At 38.6% G+C, this 18473-nt stretch overlaps 14 protein-coding genes across 14 annotated transcripts; 7 read left to right on the top strand and 7 right to left on the bottom strand.

Annotated features, from left to right (window-relative positions):
* Nucleotides 1-266: 266 nt before the first annotated feature.
* On the bottom strand, nucleotides 267-1088 carry NEPG_00389 (30S ribosomal protein S8e; the record flags this gene model as incomplete). The annotated part of the gene is made up of 1 exon (XM_013202766.1): nucleotides 267-1088. The coding sequence occupies one exon, from the start codon at nucleotides 1086-1088 to the stop codon at nucleotides 309-311; it is 780 nt and encodes a 259-aa protein (XP_013058220.1). The 3' UTR covers nucleotides 267-308.
* A 13-nt stretch (nucleotides 1089-1101) lies between these two features.
* Nucleotides 1102-3039, top strand: NEPG_00388 (uncharacterized protein; the record flags this gene model as incomplete). Its single annotated transcript, XM_013202765.1, has 1 exon — nucleotides 1102-3039. One exon carries the CDS (start codon nucleotides 1102-1104, stop codon nucleotides 3037-3039), a length of 1938 nt encoding a protein of 645 aa, XP_013058219.1.
* A 387-nt stretch (nucleotides 3040-3426) lies between these two features.
* Nucleotides 3427-4011, top strand: NEPG_00387 (uncharacterized protein; the record flags this gene model as incomplete). Its single annotated transcript, XM_013202764.1, has 1 exon — nucleotides 3427-4011. One exon carries the CDS (start codon nucleotides 3427-3429, stop codon nucleotides 3946-3948), a length of 522 nt encoding a protein of 173 aa, XP_013058218.1. The 3' UTR covers nucleotides 3949-4011.
* Nucleotides 4012-4175: 164 nt separating this feature from the next.
* NEPG_00386 (uncharacterized protein) lies at nucleotides 4176-4706 on the top strand (the record flags this gene model as incomplete). Its single annotated transcript, XM_013202763.1, has 1 exon — nucleotides 4176-4706. One exon carries the CDS (start codon nucleotides 4176-4178, stop codon nucleotides 4704-4706), a length of 531 nt encoding a protein of 176 aa, XP_013058217.1.
* Nucleotides 4707-4736: 30 nt separating this feature from the next.
* Nucleotides 4737-6926, top strand: NEPG_00385 (uncharacterized protein; the record flags this gene model as incomplete). Its single annotated transcript, XM_013202762.1, has 1 exon — nucleotides 4737-6926. One exon carries the CDS (start codon nucleotides 4737-4739, stop codon nucleotides 6924-6926), a length of 2190 nt encoding a protein of 729 aa, XP_013058216.1.
* Nucleotides 6927-6998: 72 nt separating this feature from the next.
* Nucleotides 6999-8710, bottom strand: NEPG_00384 (uncharacterized protein; the record flags this gene model as incomplete). The annotated part of the gene is made up of 1 exon (XM_013202761.1): nucleotides 6999-8710. One exon carries the CDS (start codon nucleotides 8708-8710, stop codon nucleotides 7010-7012), a length of 1701 nt encoding a protein of 566 aa, XP_013058215.1. The 3' UTR covers nucleotides 6999-7009.
* Nucleotides 8711-8826: 116 nt separating this feature from the next.
* NEPG_00383 (uncharacterized protein) lies at nucleotides 8827-10392 on the bottom strand (the record flags this gene model as incomplete). Its single annotated transcript, XM_013202760.1, has 1 exon — nucleotides 8827-10392. One exon carries the CDS (start codon nucleotides 10390-10392, stop codon nucleotides 8839-8841), a length of 1554 nt encoding a protein of 517 aa, XP_013058214.1. The 3' UTR covers nucleotides 8827-8838.
* Nucleotides 10393-10450: 58 nt separating this feature from the next.
* On the bottom strand, nucleotides 10451-10988 carry NEPG_00382 (uncharacterized protein; the record flags this gene model as incomplete). The annotated part of the gene is made up of 1 exon (XM_013202759.1): nucleotides 10451-10988. One exon carries the CDS (start codon nucleotides 10986-10988, stop codon nucleotides 10455-10457), a length of 534 nt encoding a protein of 177 aa, XP_013058213.1. The 3' UTR covers nucleotides 10451-10454.
* A 203-nt stretch (nucleotides 10989-11191) lies between these two features.
* On the top strand, nucleotides 11192-11511 carry NEPG_00381 (uncharacterized protein; the record flags this gene model as incomplete). The annotated part of the gene is made up of 1 exon (XM_013202758.1): nucleotides 11192-11511. One exon carries the CDS (start codon nucleotides 11192-11194, stop codon nucleotides 11477-11479), a length of 288 nt encoding a protein of 95 aa, XP_013058212.1. The 3' UTR covers nucleotides 11480-11511.
* Nucleotides 11512-11885: 374 nt separating this feature from the next.
* NEPG_00380 (uncharacterized protein) lies at nucleotides 11886-12877 on the top strand (the record flags this gene model as incomplete). Its single annotated transcript, XM_013202757.1, has 1 exon — nucleotides 11886-12877. One exon carries the CDS (start codon nucleotides 11886-11888, stop codon nucleotides 12852-12854), a length of 969 nt encoding a protein of 322 aa, XP_013058211.1. The 3' UTR covers nucleotides 12855-12877.
* Nucleotides 12878-13006: 129 nt separating this feature from the next.
* Nucleotides 13007-13303, bottom strand: NEPG_00379 (uncharacterized protein; the record flags this gene model as incomplete). The annotated part of the gene is made up of 1 exon (XM_013202756.1): nucleotides 13007-13303. The coding sequence occupies one exon, from the start codon at nucleotides 13301-13303 to the stop codon at nucleotides 13007-13009; it is 297 nt and encodes a 98-aa protein (XP_013058210.1).
* Nucleotides 13304-13497: 194 nt separating this feature from the next.
* On the bottom strand, nucleotides 13498-15369 carry NEPG_00378 (uncharacterized protein; the record flags this gene model as incomplete). The annotated part of the gene is made up of 1 exon (XM_013202755.1): nucleotides 13498-15369. The coding sequence occupies one exon, from the start codon at nucleotides 15367-15369 to the stop codon at nucleotides 13498-13500; it is 1872 nt and encodes a 623-aa protein (XP_013058209.1).
* Nucleotides 15370-15417: 48 nt separating this feature from the next.
* Nucleotides 15418-16488, bottom strand: NEPG_00377 (uncharacterized protein; the record flags this gene model as incomplete). The annotated part of the gene is made up of 1 exon (XM_013202754.1): nucleotides 15418-16488. One exon carries the CDS (start codon nucleotides 16486-16488, stop codon nucleotides 15430-15432), a length of 1059 nt encoding a protein of 352 aa, XP_013058208.1. The 3' UTR covers nucleotides 15418-15429.
* A 15-nt stretch (nucleotides 16489-16503) lies between these two features.
* Nucleotides 16504-18471, top strand: NEPG_00376 (chaperone dnaK; the record flags this gene model as incomplete). The annotated part of the gene is made up of 1 exon (XM_013202753.1): nucleotides 16504-18471. The coding sequence occupies one exon, from the start codon at nucleotides 16504-16506 to the stop codon at nucleotides 18442-18444; it is 1941 nt and encodes a 646-aa protein (XP_013058207.1). The 3' UTR covers nucleotides 18445-18471.
* Nucleotides 18472-18473: the final 2 nt, after the last annotated feature.

The raw sequence follows: 18473 nt of genomic DNA, 5'->3' as shown, positions 1-18473 counted from the left end.
AGAAAGGGTTTAAATAAATTTGAGTCCAAAATAAATATTCACAATGCATTTTATATACGCCCATAATATAATGGACAGTAAAGCAAAGTATACGTAAAGGAGTACACCATGGAATTAATAAGAGTATAGACGTATTTTCAGTGTATTATCAATATAAATAGAGTAGTGCGTACGTATTAGATTATATAAAGTATACGTTATAAATTGGATTATTATGGTTATAGTATACGGATATTTATGGATAAGTGGTGAAATTAGTTATCTTTATGATTTATTTGGTATTTCAGAAGAAACAGTTGCAGTATGCATTATACTAAGAGTATTCCATTCACGCATCCGTCATTTTCTGGATTATTTGTTATCTGCGCGTACTTACCCCAAATAATTCTTCCAGACTCAGAGACCATTCCAATTGCACTTGTATTAACTTCTATAATAGTACCTTTTGTAAGGAGTCCGAGTGTTGTCATTAAGTGAGAGTTTGGGTTCTGCTTGACTCCCATTATAGGGAGAAGGAATGTAGACTTCATTTCTGGGTGTGTGATATTAGCAGATTTCATTCGAAGACCAGTTGGTCTGATGAATCTTTCAAACTTTGGAGGCTTTCTTGTGTAGTTGTCCCCAACAAAGCACGGCTTAGTGACAACTCTCTTCCACTCGTTTTTCTGTCTCTTTCCAGTCTTCATGACTTTGAAAGCTTCTGCTTCAGATACTCCCCTTACCTGTGGAACCGGCACAGTGTACTTCCCTGCTTTATTCTGTCTCTGCTCCTTTAGCTGTGTGGTTATGGCCTGTATAGCCGCCTGCTTTTCTCTATCAAGCAAGTATGCAGGGATTGCACCATCTGCTATTTCTTCCTGTGCAACCTTCTTCTGCTTCCTCTCCGTCTGCATCTTCTCTTTCTTTAGCTGTATCTTCTCCTTTCTTCTCTTTTCATGGAATATTATGGCCTTTCTTCCATACAGCTCCTTTGAGATCTTTGAAAGCCTCTTCCCAGCTCGAGATTCATACTTCTCTTTTCGTACGAGGTAGTCTTCACGTCTTCCAGCTAATTTGATAGCCTCTTCAACGTAATTATGTTGCGACATAAAAAATTTACGCATGAATTCCACCAGACTATATTTCTGCGAAAAAGAAGAAGACCCGTCCCTCCTTAATAGATTCTACCAGGACATGCAGGAAAGAATCACCAATAACACCCTAACACTAAAAGAAATAGAAAATACGCTGGAAATTGACACATTCTATCTTGAGCAGAAATTAGGCGAGGTTACTGTATATGGCATAAACCACCTACGAGCAGCACTATCCAAGATCATAGAAGAAGAAACAGGCGTGGCACAGAAAGTATACGTTAAAATAGTGCCATTCCCTGCACCAGTACCATTCTCTACGCTGAGGCACGATGCCGTAGGAAAGTTATTTTCTATTGCAGGTGTTGTATCCCGCATAGAGAGTGCCAAGCCCATCCCCACACTAATTATGTTTATGTGTGGGAAGTGCAAGGAAGAGGTAGAGGTTACACCTAAAATGGGTGTGTACACTAAGCCAAGCAGGTGTACACTCCCGTGTAAATCAACTAATTTCATTCTTATAAAGGACTCGCATAAAAATAAGTTCAGAGATGCACAGAGAATAAAAGTACAAGAACTGTTCTTAACAGAAATAGAAAGAAGAAAGGCAGGTTCTATAAATTGCATTGTACACAGGGATTTAGTAAACACTCTTCTACCAGGAGATGCCGTGCACATTCTTGGCACTGGTATTGCTGAGGAGAGTGGTGAGGATGGGTATACAGTCGGGATCAAAGCGAATAACATATCCTTTCTAAAGCAGAAAGATGTACATAATCAATTCGTATTCCTTCCCGATGATTTAGAGAGAATCAAAAACCTTTCATCCCAGGAGAGTATTATTGATGTACTGGGAGAGTCTTTATTCTCAGAGATAGTTGGGAATAAAGTTCTGAAGAAAGGGCTTCTTCTTTCGTTAGTGGGTGGTTCACACAAAAAGCATAAAAGAAAAGAAATACATTTAGTGGTGATGGGTGACCCCGGCATGGGAAAGAGTAAAATAATCCGGCGGGCATCTGAAATACTTCCCAGGAGTAATTATGTATGCGGAACCACAACTACAGCAGGAGGACTGGGTCTTTCAATGCAATCCAGTGGTGGGGGGGAGTACGTACTCTCAGCGGGTGCACTAGTTCTGAGTGATTTAGGGCACTGTTTTATAGACGAGTTAGACAAGCTGGAGAGTCCCCAGACACTATTTGAAGCAATGGAGAGTCAAGAAATAACCATTGCCAAAGCCGGGATGGTCTGTGCCATGCCCACAAGAACAGCCGTGATTGCAGCTGCGAATCCTTTATTCGGCAGGTACAGAAGGGATAAGTCCCTCCAGGAGAACATTAATCTTTCAGGAGAGTTTCTTTCTAGGTTTGACCTGATTTTCGTTATGATAGATGAGCTAAACACAAAAGAGCACTGTTCCATTGCCAGGCGTATTCTAGGGACTGGGCATGCATTAGAATCCAGTGACTGTACTCTATCCATTGATCTAGCCCAGAAGTATATACAGTATGCCAGAGAGCAAGTCCATCCTGTACTATCATCAGGTGCCAAGGAAAGGATTGTAGAGTTCTTTAAAACCATCAGGACACAGAAGGTTTATAACAACCGTATACTGGCACAGCCAATTACACCAAGAGTGATTGATTCATTAATACGTATTTCTGAGTCTGTGGCTAAGTTACACCTAAGGGAGATATCCACTCGATCGGATGTAGACCAAGCAATAGAGATAATAACAATGGAGAACATTCCGGTCACAGAAAAAAAGAAGAAAGATCCACCGCATACGGCATTTATTAATGCAATCCAGCAGACGGGACTAAAAGAGATATCTGAGAGTGATTTAGTAAGGCTGGGTCATTCAATAGGCCTAGATGCAAGCACTGTAGACAAGTTAATTTACAGGCTTAACAGCCAAGGCATTATTATTAAAAAGGCCTCGAATATATTCAGAGTAAAAATATAAATTATTATTTATTACACAATGTACAGTTAATCATTTTGTTAGTTCATTATATATAACACAATATATAATATATTCCCCTACTAATACAATTATAATTATAATTATAAAGCATATGCATTATAAGTAATAAGTAATAACAGCACCATTATTTATAAGCAATTATATTATAATTATTATAAGTATACTAATTATACAGCGAGTATAACAGAACATATAACGCGTACAGTAATAAGTTATACAAAATCATCATTACATGACTAAGTATACATTATATTATAAGTACTATTATTTATTCCTGTGTGTACTATTATTTATTGTACAGTGTGTAATAAATAATGTGAAAGTTCTCCACTGCATATAACTAGAAATTCTTTTATGAATTAATTAATGTCTGATTTGCCGTACTACTGTCACATATGCGACAGGGTGGTTTACATTGAGGACAGAGTACAGTGCCCACAGTGCAGGGAGTCCTTTTTAGAGCTACACACAGAAGACCTTGATGATGAGGAGGAGAGAATATCCATTCCAGCCACAAATTGCATGGGAGGGTTTCTAGGCCTAAGCTTTTTCGGGTGTACACGGCAGAGGGCCATGCGGCCAGAAAGGAAAAGAACAATCACATCTGACAGGAGGAATTATGCGATTGGTCCTGAGATAGATGATATAATATCCAGGCTAAGGGACGAAAGGGGCATTGATGAGAATCCTGCGACAGAAGAGCAGAGATCCAGACTAATCCTATCAGAGATAGCAGGGACTGACGAAGTATGCACGATTTGTTTCTGTCCATTTGAGGGTTCTCAGCAGGGGTACAAGTACCCGTGCAGTCACGGCTTCCATGTGGAGTGTTCAGATGCCTGGCTTAAGTTACAGTCGGACTGTCCAATGTGTAGAAAATCCTTATAATTAATTTCTGGTTATTGTATAATAAATACAGTCAGTGTATCAGTATATTTTACAGTATATGTAATAAGTAGTATTTAAAGTACATAAGCCAATAAGTCATATTTAAACAATCAAAATAATTTTATATACTATATGTAATAAGTAGTATAGTACTTTATATACTATATGTAATAAGTAGTATTTTATAGGCTATATATAATAAATTATACAATGTAAAATATTTATACATGGGAGAGGACCAAGACCAAGTATTTTCAATAGAGTCATATTCATCCCTCCTTATTAAACAGATTCATATCAGTAAATATCCATTAAAACCAAAGGATCTGCATAAAATAGACAAAGTGCAGAATATAATGATCATTGATGCATATTTAAATTTACAACGGGTACGGCACGAATTATACGGCAGTACATTTAAATATTTTATACTCCCGGACAGGGCCAGGATTACTTTAGAGTCATTGTGTAAAAAGAAGTATAAGAGAAATAGCATGCATTTGGATAAAAAAATAAGCATACCAAATAAGGAAATTTCTTTATTAAAAATAACGGATTTTCCTAATATAGAAGAAATAATTAATTCCACTGTAAAAATCAAAAATCCCCATGCGGGTGCGCATACATCAGAAATAACCCGAAATTCATGGATATTCAAAATATTAGACGAGAATAATTTATTCTGTGATGACTCCTTGGTCTTATTCTTATCACAGGATAATTTACTCCTCCCAATAACCCGACATAACCCGAAATAATTTCATAAATAATAATTTGTTTTATTTATTATGGAAGAAGCAATAAGAGCCGTAGAGGAGAAAGAAGGCGTCCGCTTGACATGGAATACACTGTCTAATAATAAAGCAGAAACAGCCAAGAATATCATCCCGTTAGTGTGTTTATATAAGCCCATGCACGGGTATAACGATAATTCATTATTACAAGTAGGGTATTCAGCCATTAGATGCTCTAAGCCAGAGTGTGCCAGTGTACTGTGCCCATACTCATCATTGGATTTTGGTGCCAAGCACTGGGGATGCATTTTCTGTGGGCGCATGAATATGCTGCCACCCCATTACAGGGACATAACCCCAGAGAACTTACCGTATGAATTATTCGGTGACAGCACGACTGTATTCTATAAGGGCAATCAGACAGCTGGGTATAAGAGGACGTACTGGTTTGTAATAGATGTATGCAGTTTTGATGAGGAGAGGCATCTTTTATTAAAGGAGGGTCTTATTACTGCACTAGACGGGATGAATGATGATGACCATATAGGTATAATACGGTACAGTGCTAATATAGAGATAATAAGCCTGGAGAACTTAGATGTACGCAAGGTGCACGTATTCCCTGCTGTAGAGTATACGTCAGCCATTCTTCAGAAGACATTTTCCAGTGGGAGTAATGGGTCATCACCATTATTTAAATTCACCAGGCGGAAGGGTGACTGTGTAGAGTATATCCAGCAAGTATTCAAGAACCTACAGATAAATACGTTCCCAGTCCCTGCTGTTGAGAGGCCCAAGCGGTGCACTGGGAGTGCGATAGAATTAGCCAGTAGTATAATTCAGAGTACGTGCTCAGAGGGAACTGGCCACATGATATTATTTACACAGGGACCGTGCACGTACGGTCCTGGTGCCATATCATCACTTAGCCTTAAACAATCATTAAGAACAACGGGGAAGGACTTAACCAAGTTATTCTCTAAAGAGTCCATATACGACAGTATAGCCAACAGCATGGGCAGTAAAGGGCATGTGATTGATATTATAGCAGCAGGGATTGATGATTTCGGGTTTGCAGAGATGCGCAGTCTTATTGAGAAGACATCCGGTGTATCTGTGTTTGCCAGGGACTTCAACCCGTACATATACAAGGAGTCCATAAAGAGGATATTCATGAAGGGTGAGAATAATTCTGCCATGAGGAGAGTGTTTGATGCACGTACAACTGCAAAAGTATCTAAAGCGTACAGGATAAAGCACACGATCGGCCATGGGTTCGAGCACAGCACAGATAAGAAGCAGAATTACGTATGGAAGCAGGGCACACTGTTTGACAGGACCACAAGTGCACTTGTATTTGAGCAGACAGAAGATGCCCCGGCTGGATCATCAGTGTACATCCAGATATGTACACGGTTTATTGACAGTACGGGCAATGCGTATGAGAGGGTAACCACCCTGGCACGGTCATTCGGGAACTCTTCCAGCATAAGCCAGCTTGCACTTGGGTTTGACCAGGAAGCAGCCTGTGTGTATAAAGCCAAAGAACTTTCAATTAATGCAGATAATGGCGATGGGATAGATGTGATCAGGCAAGCTGACAGGTGCTTGATCCGGTTTATGCAGAGGTTCTGTACGTTTGTGAAGGACAGTGCCAGTTCAATTAGGGTTCCACCGACTGTTTCATTCTTCCCTGAGTTTATGTTCTTCTTAAGGAGACTCCCTGCACTGCACACGGACGGACTGAGTTTAGATGAGGTGGCTTATCAGCGGGCCATCCTTATGTGTGAAGATTCTCCATCTACTATGTGTATTATAAGGCCGTCCCTGGTTGCCTTCCATTACACTGGGGAGAGATCGCCTGTTGAATTAGACTCACGTTCATTAAAGCCTGATGTAGCCCTGCTTGTGGATACTTTCCATGATGTAGTCATATGGTATGGCGAGAACATTGCTGCCTGGATTAAGGCCGGTATAAAGGACACTCCTGAGTACTGGTTCTTTAAGGACATGTTAGAGTCCTTGGATAAGGAAGCCAAGGAGATTGTTGATAAGAGACTGCCTGTACCCAAACTCACCGTATGCGACCAGTACAGCTCACAGGAAAGGATCCTTCTGTGTAAAGTAAACCCTGCCTCATCTGTTGCTAATAGTGCGACCGGTGAGGGCCAAACAATTGTAACAGAAGATATTGACTTTGGCAGGTTTTATGAGTACCTGATAAAATTAGTGGTGGCTTCATAATAAATGTGATTGATTAAATTTGTGTATAAACAGGTTTTTATGAATATTTATTAAATTTCCACATTAGGAAATATCCGTTATTTTTATGGCATGCAAATATTCTTACGCGCACAGAGTTCATGCGCTAAATTATTATAAGAAATGTATAAGTTCTGATATTCTAGTTTCTTCTTGAACAGTGCCTGCCGTATATCAATAATACTGTTGCTGACCACATAAGTAGAACTATCAGCAACTTCTGATGGGATTAGGATGGTGGTTGTGCTCGTGCCAAGGGTCCTTTTTAGTTCATTAATTATACCTTTAATATTCTTAAGTACATCATTAATGTACTCCTCTGGGTTATTTCTGGCTGTTTTATATGCTTGTTCTACTTCCTGTGCTGATTTACTTATGAATAGTTGTGGGATCGTATACTCTGTAGAAGTATTCGTTATATTCGGGTTAGTTCGGGTTATTGGTATTTTTATATTAAGTAATTTTCCATTTAATGGCCGTATTTGATTTGAAATTATTTCAGTTTCTGAATTATCCTGGATATTATTAATAATTGAACCTACCACACCAGTGCCAGTATTACCAGGATTAGTAGGACCAGTAGGACCAGGGTTAGTAGGATTAGTAGGGTTAGTATTAGTAGTGCCAGTATTACCATTAGTGCCAGTATTAGTATTACCATTACCACCATTACCATTAGTGCCAGTATTAGTATTACCAGGATTAGTATTACCAGTACCACCATTACCATTAGTACCATTAGCACCACCATTACCATTAGCATTACCAGTATTACCAGTATTACCATTAGTGCCAGTATTACTTGGACTATTGATGGTTTCATTTATAGTGTGCTTTGAAGTGCTTTGTCCATTTGTGTCCTCATAAAATAGGTCCATGAAGTATTGGTCTATCTCATCGAATTCTGTGACTATTTTCTGGATTAGCTCATACTCAGTGAATAATTGCAGTACGGCAATTTTAAATAATTCTTCTTTCTGGAGTATCTGAGGATTCTTTGAGAATAAATATAAAAAATGGTAATATCTGCTGTACACCCAGGAAAGTGTATTAATCATATGGTTCCTTAATAAGTCCCTGGTCATTCCACCAACAAGCACATTACACCTGACCCTTTTATTTTTAGGTGATTCATTCATTACATTGGCCAGGCAGTACGTATCAGCAAGGGTTTCTAGCATATTGTAAAATTTGGCTGTTTCTAAATGTGTATCTGCAATTTGAAGGAATGCCTTGTATATGTACTGCTTTGGTAAGTAGTTCATTATAAGGGGTATTTCTGGTGTTAGTACTTTATCATCACTAGAGAGCTTAATGGGGTTTCTTGGGATAATGCTTGCAATAACATCAATTAAATCTTCCTCTGTCATCTGGCAGTATAATTGTTCTAGTTGTGTATTTTTCATGTATAATTTATGCTCACTGGGACCTTGTGGTTTAAGGCATAGTGGAGAAGACTCTTCTTTCCTAAGGAAATTTCTGAGTTTATACCCATTTGATACTTTATATGAGAATTCCTGGACGGTTTTATTATTATTTAATGGGTGCTTCTTTATGCTCTTCTTAATGTCTATGAAAATCCCTTCTGAGAAGCTCTTTGTATTTGCCATTATACACATATGCGTGCCAAGGGTACTTCCTGGGTTAAATTCTGTACTGTCAACTCTTTCATAGCAATTATATATTGAACCCACTGATTGTGATCCATTTAACAGGAGTGTACTCACCAGAGTGGTAAGTGCCAATATCTTCTCAAATATATTCATGGGGTTATATACTTTGTATTATATAAGACTATGATTTGATCGCAGATCTTATGCGTGATTTGGATTTATTGGATGTCTTACGGTGTGCATGAGAATTATTGTAAGTTATTGAAGATTTGGGTTATTACTTATTTATTCATATTTCCTTTCCACTGGGTTCCTTTGCACTTAAACTGTGTAACAAGTATAAGATGGTCTGACGGATAATGGTGCGTAGGTAATCCTACTATTTTAGATACATATTCTTCATCCACCGGACCAAGAGAGCAAATAGGTTTTAGTCTATCGTTATACCATATATAATCAATCACACCAGCGAATCCTGGGGTGTAATTAGTGAATCCCATATTCACGAAAGAGTAACTCTCAGAAAGAGAAAGGGAGTGTGCATACCCTTTATTGCTGTATGGCTCATAGGAGAGGCCTAGTAAATCTCTGCTGTTTGGTTTAAGCATGCCGTGTGAGTACATTTCGTACAGGGAGGAGTTAGGGAGAGAGTTGAAGTCGCCGCATATGATTAGCTCTGCATTTGGGTACCTCTGCATGATTGCATCTACTTCTTTAAGAAGCATAATCCCCTGGAGTGTTTTTACGTCTGGGTACTCTGGGTCCCAGTGCATGTGCGTATTTACTACAACTGTATGTCTTCCCCCTTCTCTCTCCAGCACTATTGCTAGTCCTATATTATCCCTGCTGAGTACTCTATTCGCAATATGCTCGTGCTCTGAAATAGCTTTCTGTGAGAACAGCTGGGATAAGTATATGCACCTTTGCTCTATCATCTGAAAGAATGAACCCTTCCAGAATATGGCGCATCCATCCACTAGCCGCTTTTCACCCTCAACCATGGTCCGTGCCCTGGATTTTTGGTAGAAGACCGAGTCGTAATCTGCTCTAATTTTAAACTGCTCTCTAAAGTAGTCTGAGTAACTGCCCGTATCCATCTCTTGGATGCAAAGAATGTCTGCCCCATACGAAGTGGCTTCTTGAAGAATTGTTGCCTTCCTGGTCTCCCACTGCAGTGCCCATGCGGGTACGTATGAGAAGCTCTGACTATTCGCATACGTTGGGCATAGAATATTATACGTTGCCACTGTAATGGTCTCTGTATAATCAATATTATTATCCTGTGGTGCAAATACCCAGCCCCTCTCCCAGTGCGGGTAGTTCATTGCGACATTATCTCTGCAGTACCTAATCACACCAAGCCCACCAGAGGTGTTGTAAACTATTTGAATCTGCCCAATTAATGGATTATCATCCAAGTCTAGCTTCTCCATCTGATAAAGCATGCCAAATTCCAGAGGAATTGAAGAAAGAAGATTACTCCCCAGCCGAAGCTCCTTTAAGTTATACAATTTCCCCAATTCTCTGGGAACTCGCTTTATTCTGTTATGTGACAGGTCTAATACGCTCAGTCCTGCCAGCCTGGATATTTCAGGCGGTATCTCTGATATACTGTTATACGACAGAGATAGAGTGCTCAGTGCCTCCCAATGCATTATTTTCGGTGATATTAGTGTTAGTCCTTGCATAGACATATCAAGCCCAGCAGTTTCATCAACAGCCTTCTCAACAACTGTCTTCCTGCTTTGGTACGGCTTGTAGTGCCTGAAAGGCCTAGCCACCAACACTCCGCCGCTCTTTTCCTTGTGCGCTGTGCTAAAGTTGTCACCATCCATAGAAGAAAACAAAAAGAAAGAAAACAAAAACCCAAAGAAAGTGAAATCGTAAAATAGTTGGTTTAATAGTAATTGGCCATGAAAAGAGCCTTCTTTCCAAACATCTCTTCAAAGACTACCCCCATTGGCTCAAATCTGTTTGAAAACTCATCCTTGTGCTTAGCTTCGATGATCATCTTCTCAAGTCTTGACCCATCCTCTCTTATAACGGTTCTTCTATCTACGATGTGAGAAGGAGCAACTAAATCATTGACTACTCTCTCTTGGTATCCAGCATGTGTGATTGGTGACTGTATAACTTGCTTTCCCCCCTTTCCTTCTACCATCTGTACCTTTCTATCTCTAATTATGAACACTGTCCCATTTAGAACACTTTCTAACTTCTCAATAAGTGCAGCTTTCTGTTTTTTCATTGCTCCCATGATCCCCTCTGAAACAGCAACTGTTGTAGTAAGAATTCCTTCCTTTTGAATTGGAGTTACTTTTACGGTGGAATATTCTTCCTCTGGGATGCTTGCATTATTTACTGCAGCACGAATCAGATCCACTACTTGTTTATTCTGCGTTGTATTTGAATCTTCTCTCTTAAATGACATGACAGGGTGTAAAAAATAAAAGAAATAAAAATGGGATAAAATTGAAAGAATCCCAATTATAAAGATACTTTGATTATTTACGGTGTAATATGCCGTAAACCACACTCAGTGCACTAATTCTGTTAAAAAATCCAAGATTATGATTATATTTTACTCTTTGAATTTCTTACTTTAATTTAATTTTTCATCCCCTGGTAAGAAGAATGGCCAAGTCAAAGAACCACACAAATCAGAACCAGAATAGAAAAGCACACAGAAATGGAATCTACAAGCCAAAGGACTGGCAGAAACTTCCAACCAGAGGTGTACCAGCAGCAGCACTGAAGGAGACCAGAGATGAACTGAAGCAGTTATACCCAGTGGGCAAGAAGAAGCTGATGTCCTTTGAGGAGAGGTACGCAAAGGAAATGGAAGATTCAGCAATTAAGAGAAGAAGAATGATAAAATCCATTGGAATCAGAAAGATGGCCCTCAACGGAATTTACTTATAAGAATTCCTGGTTAAATAAATAACTATAACGGTATTTTATAAATTGCAAATTTATGCACTCTCTGAAAATAATTTATGCAATTTTTCTTAAATATTCAAAGTATAAAAATATTAATTTTAGCAGGGCATAAGCTTATCCTCAGAATATGAGAAAGTATTATTACAGTGTATATATGAAAGTGACTGGAATATTCTATTAAATATTATAAAATTATTATTTTAGGTGTATGCATATTTGATAAATATTGAAATATTATATCTGATGGGGAATAATGGTATTGTAGTGATATTTATACTAATAGGAGTAATTAACTGTAATAAGTACGTTAATTAGTTCAATTTGGAATATTTCTTACTTCTGATTTTGGCGGGCACTTTACTATAAATTATTTCTAATTTACCTCCCCATGGGAATTGCAGGTTTATTGCCTATGCTCAAGCCCCACATGGAATATGTGGAAGTGTCTGATTTGAAGGGGCTTAAGATTGGGGTGGATGGGTACTCTTGGCTGTATAAAGCCATTACAGTGCATGCTGCTGATATTTATCTTAAGCCAAATGATCCTGCTGTAATAAACAAGTACGTAAGTGTCTGTGTTAAAAAGTGCAAGGCACTACTTGCGCACGGGATAGAGTTGTTTTTTGTGTTTGATGGGGAGGAGCACCCAATGAAGAAGAACACAAATCAGAAGAGGCGTGCACAGAAGGCGGAAGTACAGAAGAAAGTAGAGTACTTCCTTAAAAGAGGAAACTTACGCGAGGCCAAATCCTTAATGAGCAGATGCATGAAAGTGGATGTGGATATGGTAAATAATCTTGCAATTGCTTTGAAGAAAATGAACATTCCGTATATGACTGCACCATATGAAGCAGATCCACAACTTGTATACTTGGAGAGGAACGGACACATTGACTGTATCACCACTGAGGATAGTGACTTAATTGTGTATGGAGCTAATAAAGTACTGTTCAAGCTAAATGAGCTACAGGGTGGAGAAATGTTTGACAGAGAAAGAATCCTTTCCAGATGCTCCATCCCCACTAAATGCTTACTCACACAGCTAAAGGAAATTGTTTCCTTGTGCGGATGTGACTACACAAACGGAATTAGTAAAGTCGGCCTAATAACCGCGCATAAACTAATGATGATGCATAAAACAGTGGAGGGATGTATCCAATACTTAGCACAAAAGCAAAGTGGTGTCATTGATCACATTGACATCTGCTCAAAAGTAATATGTACTTTTAATATGCATGTGGTAAAAGACCCTTCATGCGGTCAAAGAGTCTACTTAAAAGGTACATCAGAAAAAGAAGCAGATGACATTTCATTATTTGAAGATGTTTCATTTTTAGGATTACTTGAGCCAGTGTAATTCCTGGACTCCTCTACTGAGAATTTCAAATTCTGTTTTATTGCAGTATAATACTTGCATAGAAATAAATCGTATTGTATGAAATTTCATTTTGGATGCTTTTAATTTTTATTACATTTTTTCTATGCTGTAAAAATATATTTTATAGCTGATCACAGAATATCTGCAGAAATTCCAAATACTTCTCTGATTTTCTGTGATATGAGTCTGTTCTGCTTGTATATTCCCAGGAGGCCAGTTCCGAAAAGTTTGTCTTTCTTTTCTAAATACGGCAGAATATAAAATACGTGTACTGGTAAGTACTTTGCATCTCTAAGGCCGTTTTTTACTTCTTTTCTTTCTAGGCTGTGCTGTATGCTGAGAACTGCCTGCTTAAATGTAGATGTTCTTGTGTATATCGCAAATTTATCAATGTGAAGTATAAAATACGTTGTAATATACTCTATCATGATATTTCGGGTTTTCTGTATGAAGTAGATATCCAGTAGTAAAAAGTGCTCTAACTTTCTGTCTAGTATGTCTCCCTTTATCAAAAGCTGGTCAAGAGATGTTTTTACTAAAGAAAGAAGGTGGACAGTAAAACATCCAAATATTTCACCAGACACCTGTGTGAATTCCCTTTGTAAGATTTCAATTTTACTTTTTATGGTTTTTCTGGGGTTGACTTCTCTTCCGACTTCTCTTCTGACTTTCCTTCTGATTTTATTTCTTTTTCTTTTATTGCAGGTATTTGACTAATTAGCACAAGAACTTCTTCTGGTAAGTGAATAAATTCAGAAATTGCAATGAATTTTCTACTTGTACAGTTTGTGAAGATAGACTGACCAAATGCACTTTCTTTGTTCAGAGGATGATTCCATCTTTCTATCTCCACAGAAATTGAAGATTCTTTGTGGTAGCTAATATTATTAATGCCTACATCAGGTACTTTAGATATGGTTTTAAACACTCTTTTCATGGACTGGAGAAGTTTTTCCAGTACATCTTCTGCAATTTCTTCTACTTTTATTTCCAGTCCTGTAATGGATATTTTTATGAACTTGCAAAGTGTCATTATAACTCTTTGCACGCTTCTTTGATACTTTTGCAGGAATGGCGTAGTGTGGTCTGCGGTATTTTCAAGCTCTGTCACTCGAGTAACTAAATCCATTAGGATCTTCTTTCTGTTTTTAAAGCAGTTAGATGGTTCAATTCCTCTGATCTTTTCGGATATATTAATATGTGTTGGGAGTACATCTGCGAGTACATCTCTAACCACAGCAGCAATCTGCAGCGCACATCCGTGCACGATAAGTATTGATTCTTCTGATCTAACCAAATGCACATTCATAAGCAAAAGATCGCCACCGGCTTGTTTTTCTTTATTGGCAAGAAATCCGTACTTATTTTGAAAGAGTTCATTATACATAAGATTTGCAGAGTCTAGCCTGGTTATCCGCTGTATATTGTACGACATGGCATCTTCTGCTGTATTTACAGCTTCCTTTGTTAGCTCTACTAAGAACCTTCTGATCCAGTCTACAATCTTATCAAATAAATCTTTCTCAGTTACCGATGAGTCGTACAGTGGAAGTGTTATTTGTGCCATTCTTTTTGGTGAACTCCTATTCAATTTTATTTCTTCATATAAGTCTGTGTTATACCTGTACTTTTTATTCCCTGCACAATCCTCCTGTCTTTTATGCAAGATACTCTGTACATTGTGCAGTAAAGCAGTCACTTCAGATGTAAACTGCGCCAATCCCCTGGAAAGTATTTGTGACTCATCCTCTCCATTGATTACCTTCTTTTTATGCATTGCCACATGCATTTCCTTTGATACACCATTAATTATTTTTACCATATGCTCATTAACAGAATTATATACAGCAACAAGTGCACACCCAGCAATCTTCTCTAGCACCCGAATGTCCATAGATGATATACGAATTATACCATGTAAACTGTCTTTAATCCGTGTTTCTATCTCTTTCTTTGCCTTCCAAAGACTGTTCTCTGTGTAATACTTAATCTCTGACTGCACTGCTTTCTCTTCTACATACTGGATATTGTTCATTATTTCATTCAATCTTCCCGCGTGTATGTCACTTATTGAAATTATGTCAACAGCAAGTGCCTGCTTTATTTCTGACTCTTCAAGATCTCTTTTATACTGCACCTGTTCCTCTTTCAAACTGTCTATGTACTTCCCTATGTTATTGCTCTTAACAGTGCTAATAAGTGTGCTTAAATGTGCCTTGACCTCTGAAATATTCTCTGCTGCTGTATTTACTTCCTTGTGTACTTGGTGATACTTTATCGCTGAATTCTTCAGTGGCCCAGTATTCTCTGTTATTAAAGACTCAATCCCTGCGAATAGCATCTGATACGCATCCTCAAACTCCTCGCTCTTCTTCTCTGACATGGATATTTTCTGTATAACTGGCCCTGGAATGTATCCCTCCTGTAATATTTCAGGAAAATCCACTCGTATTTTCTTCAGTGCATTCTCAAGCTGTCGGTGGTTCCCTGGCATTCAAAACAAAATTATTATTCGATTAATTAAATGCGTCTTTAAATAAATTCCATCATATTTTTATTCTGTTGCTTCGGGCGAATTTGAATTATTTCTATTAATTTGAAAATATCTAATTCTGCACTGTCTATCAGTTCTCCCGGCTAGCTCTTTTGCTACTTTACTCCACACGGGCTTCTTTGAGTCGTTTATGGCTTTAAGAAGCTTTTCATCTTCCTCAGGCGTCCATGGACTGTTGTTCCTTGCTGGGTCTAAATAATATACAAACCTTTCTCTGCACTGGAATTGTGTCCTTGATGGAACGTATTTACACACTTCTTTCCAGTTACCTTTTTTATGCATTCTCACACCTTCTAAAAGAGCTTCGTCCTCTTTCTTTGACCATTTCCCGTGTTTTATAATTGGGTTTAGCACTCTTTTGTACCTGTACATACACTGCTTTGCTGTTTTATTCTCAAAATCTGTGGCTATTTCTGTCCAGCTCTTCTTCCCCTCTGATTGAACTAATTGTGTGAGTTTTAAGTCTTCTTCCTCTGTCCACTGGGAAGTAGGCTTACTCCCTTCTAATTCTAAATACCTGGAGTATACAGATATAGGCGCTCTCCTCACGGTTTTACAGGTTTCTTCCCAGTTCTCCTTGTTCTTTTTTATTTCTTTGTCTTCCTCTGGCTGGAATTTATCCTGCCTATACGCTGGATTGCGCGGGTGGTACCATAATTCCATACATTCTATAACTGGTCGCCCTATGTGCTTAGATACAATGGGCCATACAGAATGCTTTACATCCGGCAAGAACACTTTCTCTGCAATAAAATATGCATTTATTTGGGAAAGAATGTTATCTCCTTCTGTTGGCCGGTTTGTTTCTAGATCGGCGTGCCCTGTTAGGTGTTGATGCACTGGTTTTTTTAAGCCAGAAGGAAGCCTCTTCTTTTTTGTTTTCTTTTTGTGCTCTGCTAATTGCTTTCTTAAGATTACCAGCACATCCAGTTTGCTCATAATGTCTAAGTACTCTTCATGCAGTTTATTCTGCATTTCTCTGTTCATTTTTAGAATTGCAGTTTCTTCTAGCCCGCTGGATGTTCCATCTGAAAAACTTAACAGCAAATCTTCATCCATAGAAAAAATTTACGAATGGGTGCACAGAGAAACATAGCTGGAATATTCGCCAGAGCAACTGGTCAGACAGAAAATTCACATATTATCAGTGCATGCAATATTCTACAGACAATTCTTACGGGTGGTGAAATATCCCGTGGATACGTTGAAAAGGTTCTTGGCATAGACTTGGGAACAACTAACTCATGTGCTGCTGTGCTAGTAGATGGGAAAAATCCGAAAATCATAGAGAATATGCGGGGAAAGCGGACTACCCCATCTGCCGTTGCATTCAATAAAGGGCATGTTTTAGTGGGAGAAGATGCAAAAAAGGCTGCTCTTAATAATCCACTTGGTCTTATTACTTCATCTAAACGGCTTATGGGAAGAAAGTATACGGATCCAGAGACTATTGAGCACATGGAGACTGTCCCGTACAAGATTGTACCCCACACAAACGGGGATGCATGGATTGAGGTGGATGGCAAGGCGCACTCTCCACAGCAAATAGGCGCAGCGGTTCTCAAGTATTTAAAGGATTCAGTTGAGCATGTTTTGAAAGAAAAGATAGACAAGGCTGTTATAACTGTGCCTGCATACTTCACAGACTCACAGAGGCAGGCCACAAAAGTATCTGGTGAGATTGCTGGGCTAAATGTGCTAAGAGTGATAAACGAACCTACTGCTGCAGCTCTTTCATATGGCATAGATACTTCACAGGATGGAACTGTTGCAGTATACGATTTAGGTGGGGGGACTTTTGACGTATCAATACTTGAGATAAAGGACGGGATATTTGAGGTGAAAGCCACGAACGGAAACAGCCACCTGGGAGGAGAGGATTTTGATGCAGCACTTACAAATTACTTATTGGACAAAGTAGAGAAGGAGAATAAAATACAAATTAGAAATAGTCCTGTTGCTGTACAAAAGGTTAGAGAAATTTCTGAGCAAATCAAGTGTACACTCTCTGAAAAAGAGAATGCCACTGTATCTCTAGACTTACCTGGCATTTCATCAGAGGAGAATAAATCTGCTGGCTCTATTCCTCTGTGTGTTACTAGAAGAGAGTTTGAAGAGTTGATTTCTCCACTAATTGAAAAAACACTATCGCCCTGCAAAGAAGCTCTTTTAGATGCAGATATTAAGAAAGGAGCAATTGGTAATGTAATTGTTGTTGGTGGAATGACAAAAATACCTGCAATCAGAAAAGCCGTTGAAAAGGTCTTTGGAAAATCAATCACGCCGGGTGTAAATCCAGATGAAGCAGTAGCCGCAGGTGCTGCTGTGCAGGGAGGCATACTTGCAGGACAGATGCAGGACTATTTACTTATTGATGTGGCGCCACTCAGTCTTGGAATAGAAACTCTTGGTGGTATTTTCAGTAAAGTAGTTGAAAAGAACACTTCCATACCCACCAAGAAAACCCAAACCTTTACAACCTCTGAAGATGGCCAGTCCTCTGTCACAGTAAAAATATATGAGGGAGAAAGGCCACTAGTCGCGCATAATAAATATCTAGGGGAGTTAGTCCTTTCAGGCATACCTCCTCTTCCCAAAGGAGTGCCAAAAATAGAGGTCACTTTTGAAGCAGATGCAAATGGAATGTTTACAGTAACAGCAAAAGACAAAGAAACACAAAAGCGCCAAAATATTACAATTAAACCGTCCGGCGGTCTTTCAAAAGAAGAAATTGCGTCTCTTATCAAAGAAGCAGAAGATTCACGGCTTCTCGATGAAAAAGAAAAACTTCTAATAGAAACAAAACAGAAAGTGTCAGAGTATATCAAACAACACCATGAAATACGGAAAGGTCTTAAAAGCCCGATTTCTGCAGAAGATTCCCACAGATTAGACAATAAAATATCTGATCTTTTAAGTCTTATAAAGAAATCCTCTACCACAAAGGAAGAAATAGAATATCATTTGTCGGATCTGAGAAAGGATGCAGGAAGTGTCTGGAGAAACCATAAATAAATAAACTAATTTAAAAACAAAAAAATAGC

This window comes from Nematocida parisii, assembly GCF_000250985.1.
Source record: "Nematocida parisii ERTm1 unplaced genomic scaffold supercont1.1, whole genome shotgun sequence".
In the NCBI taxonomy this organism is placed as follows: domain Eukaryota; kingdom Fungi; phylum Microsporidia; genus Nematocida; species Nematocida parisii.
This window is presented reverse-complemented; position numbering and strand designations above follow the sequence as displayed.